At 36.3% G+C, this 18,411-nt stretch overlaps 1 protein-coding gene across 1 annotated transcript in view; it reads right to left on the bottom strand.

The window, feature by feature from the left end:
- The window catches only part of CPXM2 (carboxypeptidase X, M14 family member 2), a 219,216-nt gene that overhangs the window by 37,589 nt on the left and 163,216 nt on the right, over window positions 1-18,411 (bottom strand). The window contains exons 8-11 of the mRNA XM_020964119.2: window positions 8,899-9,022; window positions 7,737-7,933; window positions 5,632-5,811; window positions 35-332 (exon numbers count right to left, since the gene is read on the bottom strand). Of these exons, the coding sequence (XP_020819778.1) occupies window positions 35-332; window positions 5,632-5,811; window positions 7,737-7,933; window positions 8,899-9,022 (799 nt within the window). The remainder of the gene's footprint in view (window positions 1-34; window positions 333-5,631; window positions 5,812-7,736; window positions 7,934-8,898; window positions 9,023-18,411) is intronic.

Raw genomic sequence — 18,411 nt, 5'->3', positions numbered from 1 at the left:
CTACAATTTGGGGATGCTTCTACCAGGCCCTTACTTCCAGCAACAGTATGCCAAGAAGCTCCATTCACAGTTCCATCCTCCTTCTGAAAATCTTCAGTGTGGCACACCCTTCTCCGGGCATCTGTCATGAGCCGGTGGGTTGATGCATAGGAATAGGCGAGCCATCGAAATACGTGATCATCAGGGGTAGGTGTCTGCTCCTGGGTCTTCCATAATGATCGGACCATGTCATATGGGTACGCCACCACCAGTTCTCCTCCTTGTAAATTACCTCCCAGCACAAATGGGATTTTTTCCATCCAAGCTATTATTGCCCTTGTCTCAACAGCCACCTAAATATAAAAAAAAAAGACAGTTGATGCCATCACAGCTATCTGTACTATGAAGCCAGTTTAATGTGAACCACAGGATCACAGATTTAGAACTGGTTGGGATCTGAGAGGTCACTGAGTAAAGTCCCTTCATCCTAGAGATGAGCAAAAGGAGGGAGAAAGAAATGAAGTAACTTGTCCAGGTTACCTGACTAGTACATGTATGAAGTGAGATTTGAACCTTTCTGAGTCCAAATCCAGAGCCCTCTCTATTATGACATACTGTCCTTGGTTCAGTGATTGACACAAAATTTGGATGCAGTAAACATTTATTCCCTTTCTCTTTTGATTGGTTTAATTTATCCAATTCAAGAGAAGAGAACATAAAGACCATACTATCAAACACAAAGATCATTTAAGGACCATTTAAAGAAGGATTCATGAGTTCATATAGTCCTCCCATTCCTTCCTCTTTAACACACAGCCCGCAATTGTTTTGTTCCAGACTGTCTCTTGTTTCTTCAACCACTCATGTTATATAGCTATGTGGTACAGTAGATAGAGTCAGATAGAGTCTCTAGAGTCAGGAATACCTGAGTTCAAATCTAGCCTTACAAGCTATGTGACCATAAGCAAGTCACTTTACCTCTGGAAATTGCCCCAGTTTCCTCAACTACAAAATGGGGATATTAATAGCACCTACCTCCCAAGGTTGTCTTGGCATTTTTCCTGATACATAGGTTCTTAATAAATGCTTGATCCCTTCCTCTTCCCTTCCTCACTTCCCCGTGTTTTCTTCTGCTCCTTAAAATCTTAATTTACCGAGAAAACCAAAACCGTCCACTGAGAGTTTCCTCTCTCTCTATTCCACACTGCTCCATATTCTTTCCTCCTTGGCTATAGCCTTTGAAGAAGAGGTAGCACTTTTCCAGAACAAGGCCAACGCTTCTACTTGTGCCCTTGATTCCATGTCCCTTTCCTCCAGAAGAGACTTACCTTCTTGTCAGGAGGACCAGGACAGAGCTTTAGGGGATATCTACACTGAAGGACTAGGAGATGAATGATGAGTCAACAGAGGAGACTTAGAGAGAGCCATCTCTAGGTAAGAGAAGAACCAGGAAAAAGCAGTGTCAAGAAAGCAGAGGGGGTATCCCATGAAGAATAATGTGTCACAATGCCTCCTTCATTCACCCTCCCTCCTTCTCTTTCCCTCTCCTTCCTCTTTCCCTCTTATTGCATCTCTGTCTCTCTGTGTCTCTATCTCTCTCTCTCTTCCCTATCCCATTTTCTCCTTATCTATTATTTCCTTCCCTTATATCTGTCCCCCAGTCTTTAAATTTTTTTAAACTCAACCATCTCCTTGAATTTTAAATCTCTCCTTATGTTCAAAGTCAAATTCCTAGAAAATGCTATTCACGCCTCCATTCTCTTATGTCCCAACACCTTGCAGATCTAGCTTTTGATTGTAGCAGTTCACTGAAAATGTTTTCTTCAAGGTTACTTACTAATGCTAACTCTTATGGCATTTTTCTCAGGTCTCATTTTATTTGGCCTCCCACTGCTGATCTGGTATTGTGACACATTATTCTTCATGGGATACCCCCTCTGCTTTCTTGACACTGCTTTTTCCTGGTTCTTCTCTTACCTAGAGATGGCTCTCTCTAAGTCTCCTCTGTTGGCTCATCATTCATCTCCTAGTCCTTCAGTATAGATATCCCCTAAAGCTCTGTCCTGGTCCTCCTGTTCATTTCCCTTTAATGGTAATTTCATTGGTCTCCGTGGATTCAATTATTAGCTTTACGCAGAGGGCTCCCAAATGCAGAGATCTAGCCTTGACCTCTATCCTGAATATTTGTCTTATATCACCACATGCCTACTGGCCATCTTTACTTGGATGTTCCATCAACATCGTAAACTCAGTATTTATGAAACGTAAATAATTATCCTTTCCCCAAATTCCACCCATTTCTCCAAGCTCCCCCATTTCTGTTGAAGACGCCAGGATTTTTTTAGTCACCCAGGTTTGTAACCTTGGACTCATTCCTGACTCTTCTTTCCATTTGCCTTCCATATCTAATAAGTTTCTAAATCCTGTCTTTCCACCTCCCAAACATGTGTTTGTATCCTTTTCTTCATATACTTGACCACCACCTTAGTTCATTTCTTTGTCACCTTTTACCCAGATGACTGCTATAGCTTCCTAACTGGTATCCCTGCTTACAGCATTTTCCCTTTTCAACTTATATCCCGCGGAGCTGTTAAATCACTCTTCCAAATGTGCAGGCCCAACCATGTTATCTCCTCTCCTCAAGAATCTTCATTGGCTCGTTATTAACTCTAGAAAAAATGGAAACTCCACTTGGTATTGAAGCCCATCTCAGTCTGGGTCCAGTCTACCTTTCCAGACTCCTGTACAGTACCCCTTTTTATGAACTCTATGTTTCAGCCAAATGGGCCTATTTGCTGTTTCCTGAACTTGGCATCCCATCTCTCATTTCTGTGTTTTGTTAAAAGCTATCCTCCATGCCTTCATTCATCCTTCATATCTAACTCTCAGAATATTTAGCTTCCTTCACTTTGGGGCCACCTTGTAAGGTAAGCCTTTCCTGACCCCACCAGCACTTAGTACTCTCTCCCTCCACAAGCTATGTTGTTCTCTCACTGCACACACACATGCACAGAAGGTATATGTGCACATGTATGTGTGTATACATATATATTCACATGTTTACACATACATCCATGTGTACACACACACACAGACATTCACACATATATGTGTACCTGTGTATGTGTATGTGTATGTGTGTGTTGTATTCCCCTCTAGTAACATGCAATCGTCTTGAGGGGCAAGATTGCTGCTGCTTTTTTTTTTTGTCTTTCTGTCTGCAACACTTCGCAACATCATTTGACAAGTATGTCAAATTGAGCTGAAAACTCCCATCTAATCACTCTATTTTACCTTTTATTTAATTGTCTGTCTGTCCCTGATTATGCTTAACCCATTTATGCTAGGGGAATATACCTAGGTTTTGCTAGTCAGGAAACTGGGTATGAATCCCATATCAGATGAAGAAATTAAGATTCCTTCTATCTCTAAATCTACCCTACTTCCCTTTGTTATCACAATGTTTTATCTTATCTTCTCAACAACTCTAGATTCTTCCCATTCTTCACTTGGTTAGATAGCATATACCGTCCTTGTGGTGTTTTAAAAGGGTAGATTAGACCTTACCCACCAAAGGAACCAAAATGATGTCTCAGTCACTCACTACCAAAGACATCGGGTAAACAGACTCTTACTCAGTTTTCAGTCAAATACAGGGTTCCTGACAATAGTGTAAACCAAATTAAAATGCAATTGGGAAATATTTAACAAAATAAATAAAAGTACAATAGGACAAAGATAATGTTAACATAAGGTTTTCTAAGTCAGATGCCACCCAAAGGAATCCTTAAGTATGTTGGTCTTTTTCTGTTTGAGTTTAAAAGGACATATTTAAAGCATCTTGGAGAGAAGAGAGCTCATAAAACTAAGATGAATTCACTTTTTTTGGTGTATGGGAAGCCAGTAGACTCTGATAAATACTTAGAGATTACTGAACTCTAGTAATCGAAGGAAGAAAAGCCCAGCATGTCATTAATTCATTTCATTTTTTACCCTTTAATGACTCTTGTAAGCTCTCCCCCAAATCCTGTAATTATCCTTCATTGGCTTCAAATTTATTCTCTTGCTTTCCATTGTTGTGATATGGAAATGCCTCATGTTTTAAGATCTATCTAGAGAGTTATGAACTTTTTACACCAAGTCATTAAGACAGTAATAAGTGTGGTAATAAAAAGTGACACATTCCAATTTGAGGATTTGTATTTCTTGTTATGAACTGCCACACAATTGTGAGGTGATATATTTAAACTGTCTCTCTTTTAAAATCCAAATCAAGATGTAGAAATACTGATTAAAAAAATAAACCCTTAAGATGACATTGTACCATTCATTACTATATAGACATGTCCAAATCAAGAGACCAACTATATATTTCATCACCATTCCCTCAAAATTTAAAGCAAAAAACCCACCCACCCATGTAATGCAGGTATTTTTTTTGTCCCCTCTTATGTAGGTTCCCAGTACTGGGGAATTAGCTCTGTAAATTACATTAATGTCATTCAGCTAGAATTCCTTTCACTGTTAACAATATAACAGCTTACCAAGAAGTAAAGAATTGTCAAAGTAATAGCTAAATAGAAAAAAAAATGTTTCTCCTTTACTATGGTGACTGATAGAAATACCATTAAGACAATTAGCTTTATCAGAGAAATGTGAGTGTATTAGAAATAAATTTTCATGTCAAAAACTCAAAGAACTTGCTAAGGAATAAGATATTAATAATGTTGTCCCATTATACAGTTCAACCATTTAATCAGTAACTGTGCTAAGTACTATGTTTTGCTATGCAAAGAAACCTAAAATTTGGTCCTCCCTCTTCAGAAGCTTATAATTTGTGTAGTAGAGATTGAAGAGAGTGGACATATACAGCTACAAAAAAAGTCACAGTACTAGGTAAAAATCGCCATTTCCAAATGAATAGTTCAAATCAAGACTATGAGAGTTCAAAGAAGAGAATGATTAGGGCAAGTCATGGTGGTAAGGAGTTCCAGAAAGGACTTGACCTGAGTTTTTAGGATGGGGAAGATTCAGATAGGCAGCAGTGGGAAAGCAATAAGAATTCAGACAATGGAAACAGCATATGAATGGAATTTCACATATTTGGTGAGAATAATATGTTTTATTAATTATTCTGTGCTAAATAAGTCCTATGAAAACATTAATGATCTAATTCTATATTTGTTTTCTTACAATGGACTACAGGCCATAAACCTGTGGGACTAATTAAAGTGAAGGCAAGTCATTTCCAGCTATTAAGGAAATGGACCCCAAAATCTTTGATTCTAGCTGTATCAGTGACAATAATGATGGCAACAATAGTAGTTGAAAAAAATAACTTTCAAACCTGAGGATTGAGATTTCTAGTTATGGTATACAATATAATATAATTATATAATTAATATAATTGAATTAAAATTAAATACAACAAATATAATTAAACTCTCTTCTCATGTAACACTATGCCAAGAAGTTGTTTGTAAATGTATCTTTCATGCAGAGTCACATTTATCCTTGGAAAACAACCTGGAAAAAGGTTTATTCTTTAGTATTTTAAATGATTTTTCATTTCACTTGTGCTCTCTCTACCTACAAATCCATGTTGATTTGGGTTGTCTGTCATTGTGCAGCTTATAAGTTCTTTTGACTCACCGTTGCATTTTCAGATAGAAACCATTCAGGTATTGGAATGTGATGATTGGGGACCTTTCTTGGGAAATTCCGACGGTCCTCAGCTTCCCAAAGCATAGTATTTAAATCTGGAAAATTGTTGTTGATATCAATACCATCATGGGTCCAACGTCCCAGAGACCATCCTCCCAATTCAGAGCCCTGGGAGACAATTTCAGAATATGAACTCATATTTTGTAGGACAAGGTTTCCATTGTGGTAAGATCATACTTATCATGATTTCTGCTGCACCTCTACATTTCCCCATGATGGTGTCCTCTACTGCGGAATACTGGGAGAAAATAAATGAAACAATCCTTTATGGATCTACAGCAGGTAATCATAATCAAATGATTCCATATGGTCACAATCCTAGCAAATTGCTGGTTGTCTTTCAGAGACTGACTTTTTAACAAGAGCTAGGCCTTAATGAGGAAATTGAGGAGAAAAGACTAGATCCCATTTTAATAATTGGTTATTGATATAATAGTAAAATAACAATTTCTCTCACTGACTTCAAGTACAGAGATCTCTCCATTACACTACTCAGCTGCCTATACATAGGCTTCTAGAGTTACCACAGCCAAAATATCATAGTTAAGTCAATCTCTAATGATAAGCCCATTTTAATAACAATAGTAATAATAACTAGCATTTCTATAGCACTTAAAGCAAAGCACTTTATATGACTCATTTGTTAGGCTGATTACATAGTCCAGAGGTGTCAAACATATGGTGTTCTGCATTACTCTCAAGTGCCGCCTGAACTATGTAAATATGTAGTTAGGGAACACTTAACAAAATAAAAAAATATACACTAGAACCCAGATAATGTTAGTATGTTCTTTTCAAAGTTAATAAGCAGCCCACAGGAACCCTTATATGTGGTTTAGTGGCCCTGTTTCTATTTGAGTTTGACACCATTAATGTAGTCCATCACTGGAGCCATACTTAGTAAGACCTGTCAAAGTCTTCATGCTGTTGGTATAGTGAGATGCCTTGATCTCCTCATGAGATGAGGTTTTGGAGGAGAATTTTAGTGGAAATCCTTGAGAAGAAAGGCTATCCTCTCTGATTGAAAAATAATCAGTGAAATACCTAAGAGAAGGGAGCTAAGGAAAACACCAGGACATACTCATTTCAATGGGGATATGGTACCTGACTTACCTTGCTTATAGTTACCAAAGGAAAAGGTACCCTAACCCAAAAAACTGTGACAATTTTGCAAGGTTAGGGATGACTCTGCTTTCTCACAAAGCAGTAAGGAGATGCCTCTGACATAAAAAGAGGATTTAGAAAGACAAAAATCTGGGAGGACACTTCACCTGAGGGTGGGGGTGGGGTAATGATAGGAACAAAGGCAGAAAAGCAAAAGGTTTGTTGTTACTGTTGTTAATTGTTTGTTTATATTTCTCAAATGAACAGACTTCTAAAGAAGACAGGCTCAAGAGAGGGAGTTAGCGGAATAGCAGGACATAAAGTTAGAAAAGGTAGATTGTAGTCAGATTATCAAAGGCCACAGATGCCAAGACAAGAAACCCGGATTTAATTTTATGAACATCAGGAAGCCACAGAGAATTTTTGTTTTGTTTTGTTTTTCACAAGGCAATGGTCTGAGTAAAGCCTATTTTAGAGATTAATCTAGGAGTGATATTTAAGGCAGATTAATACAATGTACACTAGTGATGCTTTGCCAAAATGCAAATTGTCATATTAATAGACATTCTCTGCCTAGCCTTAACAAATATAGAACATTCATTATCACAGAAAATCTCCAATAGAAAAGCTGTTTCCATTAATACGCATTAAAAGGAAAGTCTACAAATCAAAGCTGGCATTTTGATGGATACATATTCACTTTCCTGAGTTGACTGTCCCATATATCTTTTTCCCTGGGACACTGGAATTTTTCACTGCTCGCTGTCCCTCTCATAAGCTCTTATGGTTTTCCAATGAGGCATTTATATGAGAGGAGGGGGCTGCATTTAAAAGGGAGGGTTTTGAATAATGTGGCATATCATTTAACCATACACTAATTCTTTCGGAAAAGATGAAGCTGAACCACGACAGGACGGAAATGACATTACCACTTCATAAGCCTTCTCATAACCGTCTGGATTGGCAGAAGGAAGAAGATGAATCCGGGTGTCTTCAATGAGTCGGATGATCCGTGTGTTTCCAGCCCTGTACTCTTGGCACAGAAACTGCATCAACAACAGCACGAGTTCTCGTCCAAGCACCTCGTTCCCATGTGCCCCTGCTATATAGCGGAATTCTGGTTCACCTTTACTCAAAGGAAATGAAAATACAAATGTCAATATGGGCTGCGTATACTGAAAGTCATATCGCTCATAGAATAAAAATATTATAAAATAAATACTAAAAAATATAAACTTGTGCATCATTCCCTATCAAACATACTTAATGAAATTGTGGGATAAAAAAACAGTAATAATAATGAGGATAATAATAGCTGATAATTCTACAGCACGTGAAGTACTTTCCATACATGATGCCATTTTATTATTGCAATAATCTTTTATTACTCCTGATATTATAGCTGGCATTCATATATTGCTTTAAAGTATAGATATTTTTCCCCCTACATTATTAGCTGTGGTGAAGGTCATATCCAGGTCTCCAACCCAGGTCTCAAATCCAGGTCTCCTAAATCTGTAAAATGAGGGAACTGGACCAGATGACCAAAGTCATCCAGGATCTTTTAGGTCTATGTTCCTACATGACATTATTCAAATCAGTGTCTCAACTCTCTGTGTCTCAGTTTCTCCATAGGGAAAGTGAGCATGATATTCATGTTTTTATTCATCTCACAGAGTCTTTATAAACTCCAAAGCGTATTACAAATGTGCTATGATTTTGTATCATCATTTTCATTCTTGCCATTATACTTCACCCTAATAATAGAAGAAAATGGAATTAAATATAGTTCATCTTTAGAAATTAGAAAAAATTCTGATATAAATGCCACCCTAAAATTATCCTGATAATATGTATAGAAATACCCTAAGACCCTGTGAATGTATATCTGTTTACCAAATCAACATTGGATCAATCACCTCTGTAAAAAAAAGATTCATGACAAGAATAAACACATTTTATAGACCTATTCATGGTCTACAATTATTTTTACAAGTGTTCTACAACTGTTCAAAGTCACAGATTTGTTCTTTCATCTAATGTGGTATGTATGAAAGCTACATATATTTCATAAAGCCATATAATTCTAACCAACTTCGTGCTCTCCTGGGTTGTCAGAGATTTCCACAGCATACAACTTCAGACCTTGGTGGCTTTTGCCAATATTGTAAATCCTTGTGATGTTTGGGCACATTTCATTCACAATCTTCATCAACTAGAAAAGAAAAAAAAAAAATTCTACACCCCTGTCATTCAAGAAGGAATTTTCAAAGTATAGCCTTTGCGTTGGCAATGAGAAGCATGGAGACTCATTTGGTTTACACAGTATCTCTGAATTGGACAGCTGATTCCAATTAGAAGACAAATTCCCTGTACAACATAGTCCCAAAGTGAGGATCTAGCATCTGTCTGAAGACCTTTAGTAAAGGGAAAGCCACTACCTCCTGAGGTAGCCCATCCCACTGCTACATAGCTGCAATTGTTAGGAAGTCTTTTCTTATATCAAGCCTAAACCTGCCTTTTTGAAATGTCCCATTATTTCTAATTCTGCATCTTGGGACAAGCAGAAGAAATCTGATAGCTCTTCCACATAGTGCACCATTATATAATGGATGACATTAGTCATGTTCCCCAGAAATCTCGTCTTATCCAAACTAAACATAGGACCACAGAATGAGAACTGGAAGGAACCTTGGAGACCAGCTAATATTGATTTCTCATTTAATTGATAAGAAAGATTAAGTGACTTGTCTAAGTATAATTTCTTCCCCCAGTTCCCATATGTCATTAACTAGAAGGCCTCCACCATCCTGGTTGCCTTCTTCTGGATGCTTTTCACCTAATCAATATCTTTGCTATAATGAATACATAATACACCAAATGTTGTCTAACTTGGATTGGGTATAGAGAGCTTCCCACTTCCATATTCCTGGATGCCACGGCTCTCTTAGTGTAGCCTGAAATTATAATAGCTCTCATGTTCTCCAAAGCTGGTGTGTGTGTGTGTGTGTGCATGCACATGCATATATACATACATATACATATATACACATATACACATATATACACACATATACATATCTACACACAAACACAAAGACACTCACTGATAGTCACATTATAGAGAATGTAGTCTGTTTTCTCAGGAAAGTAATGTCACTTCGGCAAATGCAGCTGAAGTTGCTCTAGTGAAGAAGGAATAACAATCCTTCTCATTAGGGGTTTCTTGTTATTTATCACAAAACAAACGTAAGATACTAGGAGCAAAATCTAAGAATTATAGAGAGTCAGAGCTTGAAGGAGTCTTTCAATTCACCCCTTTTTATGTTATTAACATAAAATATTACTTTATTTTACTTACGGTTTCCCTATCTCGCCCAGCCTGGATGTTCAGGGACTAATTACAGGTGTAATTCCACTACAGATGGACGTGGGAGCTTTGACCTACTCATTTTCTGACCTGGGCTAGTTCATCTCTCCTTAGAAAACCTGGTGGCTGGCTCACGACTCCAGGGGCTCACCCTATTGATGCCAGACTTGGGGCAGACACTTGATCAATCAGATTAGCCCACTGTAGCTCTGAATTCCAGAGCTAAAGAGATCCACCAACCTCAGTCTCCGCATAGCCTGAATGACAGATGACTATGCATGGTCAATGCACTCATTTCAAGGAAAAGGAAACCTAGGCCCAAAATGAGTGATGATATAGGAAATTTATGGCAGAACTGCCATTGGAATCCAAGTGTTAAATGGAAGCTAAAATTGGGCAAAAATGTTTTGTTGACAAAGTAACTGATATTACAAAGATGGCGGAGGGGGGAGGGAATTATTTGAGATTCACTGTATTACAATATATTCTTTTCCTGAAAAAAAAATGCTTTACCTAAGATAAAGCTTCTTCTATTTTATACTTGTTTTTAGAAATACATTCAATCTGTTTATTATATATGAATCAAAATCTTCAGAGTGGAAAGATTTTAAAAAGATGCTCTGGGGTCAAACATCTGTCCAAGAAAAGCAAATGAGGATTGAAAAAAAAATATTCATTAAATATTTAAAAAATCCTCTTCCCCTCCAGATTCCCTCTCTCTGATTCTTAAAGGCCTTTGTATTACTTGATCTGCTTTTTTTCCAAGTTGACTTACAATTCAATAGTATTACTAGTACAGTCTCACATGAATATGAAAAGCTTTAAAGGTTAATATGCTAACTTTAAGAGCTTGCTGAAGCCTGTAGATAATTAATTTTGAAAGCAGTGAGAAGAAAAAAAAAGTTCCCTTTTACTTCATTATTTTAGCTCTGGGGTAAAGGTTTCCAGGATGAGAATAAGATAATGCTTTGGGGTTGAACCAGCATGGTGAGTTACCAAGAAAGAACACGATGCAGAAGAAAGAGAATAGATTTGTAGCTTCAGGAATCTTGCCTCTGAAATTTGCCATATGTGACCTGGGTCAAGTTTCCACCAGAAGTAAGAGCAGTGTAGGCACAAAGGTCAACTTGCCCCTCTACTTGAAAAGACAGTCAGTTCTTAACTGTCAAAAACTCTTCAATTATAAGAAGAAATAAATGTTTCTTGAAAGAAATTCTCCAAAGAGGAAAAAAAAAGATTAAAATAGAATCAGAGGAAGTTAGAGTCTTCCAGTTATAGAACAGTCAACTTGACTTTGATTCCTCACAAAAATTTGAAATATATTATTGAGGGAACTGTTTATAAGAAAGCTAAGTGAGGATTGATCACTAAAAGTCAGAATAGCTTTATTAAGTACAGGCGATGCTTGTTTAATTTTATTTCCTTTCTGACAGGATAACTTGATTGATATTCCAAGGGATTGTTTTTGGCATCTTATAACTTGATTGTAGCACAGCAGTTTGACAAAGTCTCTGACAATCTCCTTGAAAATAAGTGGGAGAGACATGTGCCAGATGAAAATATAGTTGGATGAATTAGGAACTGGTTAAATAACTCAATCCAAAGGTGGTCAATGTCAATGTGAGGTCGGTGAGTCAACAAGCATTTATTGAATGCCTACCATGTACCAGGTACTGTACAAAGCCCTGGGGATACAAAGAAAGATAAAAAACAGCTTCTGCTCTCAAGAAGCTCATGGTCTAATGGGAGAGACAATATGCAAGCAACTATTTACAAAAACGTTATATACATGTCAAATCGAGGGTGGTCTCAGGGGGAAGGCACTAAGATTAAGGGGGACTGAGAAAGACTTTTTGCAAAAGGTAGGACTTTAGCTGAGGTCTAGAGTGAATTACTCCAAGTACTTGGCTGTACGTAGCTTGGCATTTTACTGATAACTTGGATGAAGGAATAGAGGGCATATTTATAAAAATCTGTCACTGATACAAAGCTAGGACAGAGAGCAAACATGTTAGATGGCAAAATGGGGATCCAAAAATGTCTCACCAGGACCAGTGGGCAAAATCTTCTGAATTTGATTTTAATGGGAATAAATGTAAAATTCCATGATTGGATTGAAAAAAGGAACTGCAAAAGAATAGGACAGAAAAACAATAGCTCCTGTGGGGGGTTAGTGGTGGGGAATCTGAGGGTTTTAGTGTACTACCAGTTCAAAATGAGCCAGTAGTGTGACCCAGCAACCAAGAAAAGCTAATGCGATCTTGGAATGTGTTAAGAGAAGTACAGGATCCAAAGCAAGAGAAGTAATAGTACCACTGAACTTCTCTGGACAGATCATATCTGTAGTATAGTATGAAAGGCAGAAAAGCTCTAGGATAATCAGAAGGAGTAGATCAAAATGGCTTCTTTTGAAGATATAGCTACCCTCACCTACTGGCAGTTCCTTGAACACAAGGCTCCATCCCTTATTTTTATGCTTCTTCACTAGCACCCAAACCCGGGATGCTCTATCCTTTCACCATCATCTTTGACTTTCCTTGGCTCATTTGACTTCCTTCAAAACTCAGTTCAAAGCAACCATTCTGAAGGAAGTTTCTCCTGCTGTCTCGCCCTCACCTCTAATAGCTGCCAATATCTCTGCCTTTCAGATTACTTTCCATCTATTATGTGTGTGCATTAAAAAAAATACATATCTATTTCTATGTTGTCTTTCCCATTTAACTCTATGTTCCTTGTATTGCTAGTACTTAGCACTGTGCCTAAACTTGAGGGTTGATTGACTTGTGAAGGGACTAGAGACCATGCCATCTGCTGACTGGCTGCAGGAGTTGAGAATCTTTAATTCTGAGAAGATATTTGGAGACTTGTCAAGCAGAATATTAATTGGACTTGTCCTGCACAATTAGAAGCAATAGGCAGAAACCACCATGGGACAGATTTGGGCTGATATAAAGGGAAAAAAATCTAACAATTAGAGCATTCAAACTTGCTATCTAGTTGGCATGGAAGGAAGGAAGTTGCTATTCATAGGAGATTTTATATTAAAAACTGGATGACCATTTGCTCAAGATGTTTCTAAAGGGATTGTTGTCCTGGGACAAGTTGTTCTAGATGACATCTGAAGACCTTTCCAACTTTGAGATTCTGGCATCGAGTAAGGTTTCATAACCTCTCTGGGCTCTGTAAAATTAACTTGGACTAAATGACCTCTTAAGATTTAGAAGTAGAAAAGATCTATGATTTGAATATGGATCATCCCTGCCTTCTTTTTCTCCTTTTTGATACATCACATCATTACTTCATTCATTCCAAGTTGTTTTAGTTAATAGTTATTAGGGCAATAACACAAAATGGTGCATTCACATAAATCTGTATGCTTCTTTTTACAGTTAATGACCTGGTAACATTTTTATGGTTTTCCAATGAAATCTCAAGTACTTTGAGAGATGTCAACTAAATATCAGTTAGAAGAACTAGGTCCTTTGAGATAGCTGAAATGAGAGTGGAATGAGTCTGAATATTTCTTCTTGTTATCATAAAATTTATTAAGATAAAAAGGGAGGGGTTCGAAGTTTCTTGAGAAACTTTATTAAGAGGTTGATCTGCTATTCGAATCATTCCTCCAAAAAAACTCCTCAAAATTCTAAGGCAACAACACTGTTGCTATTTATAAGTGAATTAATGCTTGTTAGGGCAGTTATTAAACATTTAAGGGTCACTGCAGGCACTGTGTTAAGCAGTGGGCATACAAAAAATGGAGATGTTGATAGAGAGAGATGGATATCTGCATATCTGCATATATGGATGTATATGTACTTGTTCAGTCATTCATTTGTGCCCCACCCTTTCTGACCCCAATGGGACCATAGCACAACAGGTCCTTCTAGCCTCCTCTACTTCTCGAAGTTCATGTTCATTGTTTTCATGACACTATCTATCCATCTCATTCTATGCCATCCCCTTTTCCTTTAGCCTTCATTCTTTACCAACATCAGGGTTTATATACACATACATTGTGTGTATATTTAAGTTAAAACTCTTATACATGAGTGCTATATTTTTATATAATATTTACACATTTTGTGGATTGTCATATTCAAAGAATTCATCATCTGATGGTCAACCTTTTGGTGATGAGCACTTACAAATTTAGCTAGGCTGTTTCTCAGTGAACATATATAATCCATTACCTAACTAATGCTCAAAACTTTTGTGGCTGGGTGGGATAAAAATAGGTGATATCTATATTTTTCTATCTATACAGATTGATACACACATATTATATGTATACATATGTAACTGTACATATTTGTATACATAAATATATATGAGTGAATTACTATATTAAAATTATATAATTGTACAATTAAAAATGGTACCTGCAATTATAAGTTTTATGAAACCAGTGTCACCTCTATGCCATGTGGAAGTACACCAACATTACTTGTATGACATGGATACATGTGTAGAATAATAAGTTAAGCTTCAATAAAAGAAAGAGTATTATAGACTTGTCAGATATAGTAATATCAGTCCAGGAATGTGTCTTAATAACAATGATCTCATACATGATGCAGCCATTCTACAAAAATGTTTAGGAGTTATTATTTACATTCTTTAATTCACTGAGATATGGGTCCTTGCCACTCATGTAGTTGGCCAACAACATCATGACTAATTAGAGCAAATATTCCAATCAGATTAGTTCTTCAAAACACAGATGCCTCATGAAATTCTCATCCAAATACATGATCTAAGAATCGGATTTCTCAGAGAACCCAATGCCCATATGTATTGGTTTGGCTTAACTCTAACCTTGTCACTTCTGTCTCCAAAGAGCTGGAGCTAAATGTCTTGGAACAGAAGCATGCTTAATGCATGGCAAGCCCCTTGATATGCTTAAGGAAGTTAGGTGATGTTCTTCATATATAAAAACAAAAAGATATTGACTCGTGGGGCACTAAGTTTTTCTCCCCTCAGATAAGGAGTCATGGTAATGGATTTGTATGATCTTTAGCAAACTATTTCAATTACTTGGGTCTCAGTGCTCTCATTTATAGAGTGATGGGACTGAACTGGTTGTCTTCTAACATCCTTTCCAATTCTATAATTACATGATGCATCCAACATCCCTCACCCTTCCTAACAATCAGTGGTACAAGGTCACCAAGATAAAGTGAAAGGTGAGGTATATGGCAATGAAACAGTGATATTAACTGGGTCCCAAAATGTTCAAAACTTTAGTATTAGTTTCATTAGAACCCTCCTACAACCAATTGAGAAAAGCATGTATAAGGGAATATAGCAATATGTATATTAAAGTAAAATATAGCAGTTGAAAAAAATTATGATCAAGGTATTGAAGACTTGCGGTTTAACTTGGGTTTGGATCAGTTTTTATATCTTCTAAGCTTCTTAACTGGTTACAGTTCATGTCTAGTGGTGAAATCCATGCATGATCCCTCATGCAGCATTAAGATATTGGTGTTCCTATGAACTAGGGGAGTCTTTATTTATTAAGCATAGAAATGTGTCGACAATTGGAAGTCAAATGGGATGAAATATTTACCTCAACTAAATTAAAGGGATCACACGTTTGTGCTGGGAAGAGAGGCATTTAATAGGTGACAGAGAAATGATTTGAAGATTATTTTTTTAAAGAATCTTTAAATTATCTGCATGTTGGGGAGCAGCCTCTATACAAAAATAGACACTGAACTAAGAATGATAGCCCTGGGTAATACTAAATTAATCAGGCAAGCTATTCATAGCTACATTATATATCTCTTATTGACTAAAATCTGTGGTGTAATACTGGTTAATAAAAAAGTAATTTAGAAGTTATCTTAGAAATTGACCTAGGTGACTACAATAATGAATAATATTAAAAGCATAATATATCCCTGCCACAGTTTAACAAGCCTAAGAGAACATAATTACAGAAAGCGCAATCCCATTCATGATTTCCAGAGGAAAGGAGATAAAAATAGGGATAACAACAATTGAAAACTTGACTCCTGTTAGAAAAAAGAAACATGGGATTCAGGACAGAATTTTTTTAAAGCCTTATTTTTAACATATAACAAGTCCTCAATTAATATTATCATATAGTAAAACATATTCCTATATTTTATTTCATTTAAATTATGAGTTTTCTTTCCTCTATTTCATCATTCTTTGTGGCTCTGGGAAAATCATTTAACCTCTATGCATCTAATGCAACTCTCTGGAATCTATAAGTCATGGGATGAGAGGCAGCTTACATTGGTGGAGGGATTTCCCTATGCTGGTAGAGTAATAATTCTTCACATACCTATGTACATATGAATATATGCATATGTGTATCTATATGTGTACATGCATGTATGTATACATAATACACATGTACTAATGTACATGTGTACGTAAGTATGTATGTATCTTTACATATTTAGCAAGTTAATTTAACTAAATGAAAATATGCCACAAACCACAATTTCAAGCCTTCAATTTAGACAAGGAATATATTACATTCAGAATTAAGATTTCAATTATTTATAAAGGCCTTGGATCCAGAAGAAATATAAGGAAATCATTAAAGCCTAATTATAAGGCACTGATTGAGGTCAAACTGTTTACTTATGACATGAAAATGTAATTATTAGTAGTGATAGTATTTTTAAAAGTGTTATCATTACTAATGTAGTTTGAAAGAAAAGTTGGGGCTGAGTTGTGTATGATGAGGTGATTCTAAAAAACAAAATTGGGTAAGAAAAGGTTAAAAGGAGAAATTAGCTCATGAAAATCCAGTGTCAAAGGAAGAAGTAACATGGAGGAAGCAGGTGGAGGAGTAGTAATATCAGAACTTAACTCTCATCTGGGATGAAGATGAAATAATATATACATCTGAAGAGGTCTAGAAGTCTTCTGAACTTCTAGAGAGGTGAAAAAACTGGGGGATACGATGGAGGAGGGATTTTAAGAATAGTACGTAGACTAAGATTAGAAGGGTAGGATGGATAGATAAGGGTGGGACTTTTAGAGGGGTAGCTAAAATAAGGAATAAGAGGGTAAGGGGAGAAAATAAGGTAACAGGGATAGGGTGAAAAGAGAGGGTGAGAAGGAAAAAATGGAAGAAGCAAAAAGTCAAAAATATCAAAGGAAATATTTTAAAAGTATAAAGGAAGGAGAGGTTTAGCAGTACCAGATCTTTAAATTGTATTATAAGGTAGTAATTATCAAAACTATCTGGTAATAGCTAAGAAATAGAAAGGTAGATCAGTGGAATAGAGTAGACATACAATTTACAGCAGCAAATAAACACTTGAATTTGACAAGCGTAAAGCCTTAAGATTTTGGGAATAAGAATTCATTATTTGGTAAAAATTGTTGGGAAAAATGGGAAGCAGTATGGCAGAAGGTGGGCATAGACCAATATCTTATACCACTTACCAAGATAAAGTCAAAATGGATATATGACCTAGATATAAAGAGAGATTTTATAAGAAAATTAGAAGAACATGAAGCATGTTGCTTATCGAACTTATGGATACATGAACAATTTAAGAATAAACAAGAGATAGAGCACAAAGTGAGGTATAAAATGGATAATTTCGATTACATTAAATTAAAAAGGTTTTCTACAAATAAAACAAACATAGCCAAGATCAGAAGAAAAGCAGAAAATTTGGGGAAACTTTCTATAGATAGTTTATCAGATAAAGGTCTCATATCTAAACTATATAAAGAACTTTGTCAAATTTATAAGAATACAAATCATTCTCCAATTGATAATATGTCAAAAGATATGAACAGAAAGTTTTCCTGATGAGGAAATCAAAACAATTTATACTCATATGAAAAAAAATGCTCTAAATAATTACTTATTACAGAAATACAAATTAAAGCAACCTTGAAATAATCATTTTACACCTACCAGATTGGCTAAAATGATAGAAGAGGAAAGCAACAAATGTTGAAGGGGATATGGAAAAATTGGGACACTAAATCATTGTTGGTGGAACTGTGAACTGATCCAACCATTTTGGAGAGCGATATGGAATTATGCCCAAAGAGTTATTAAACTACCTATACTCTTTGACCCAGCAATACCACTACTTGGTCTATTTCTGTGGATAATTTGGGGAAAAGAAAAATAACCTATATGTTCTAAAATGTTTATAGTAGCTTTCTTCATGGTGGCAAAGAACTGGACATTGCAGAGATGCCCATCAATTAGGGAATGGCTAAACAAG

The sequence above is a fragment of the Phascolarctos cinereus genome, unplaced genomic scaffold (genome assembly GCF_003287225.1).
Source record: "Phascolarctos cinereus isolate Bilbo 61053 unplaced genomic scaffold, phaCin_HiC Scaffold_3;HRSCAF=262, whole genome shotgun sequence".
Taxonomy (NCBI): Eukaryota; Metazoa; Chordata; class Mammalia; order Diprotodontia; family Phascolarctidae; genus Phascolarctos; species Phascolarctos cinereus.
The sequence above is the reverse complement of the archived record's forward strand: the minus strand, read 5'-3'. Positions and strand labels throughout refer to the sequence as shown.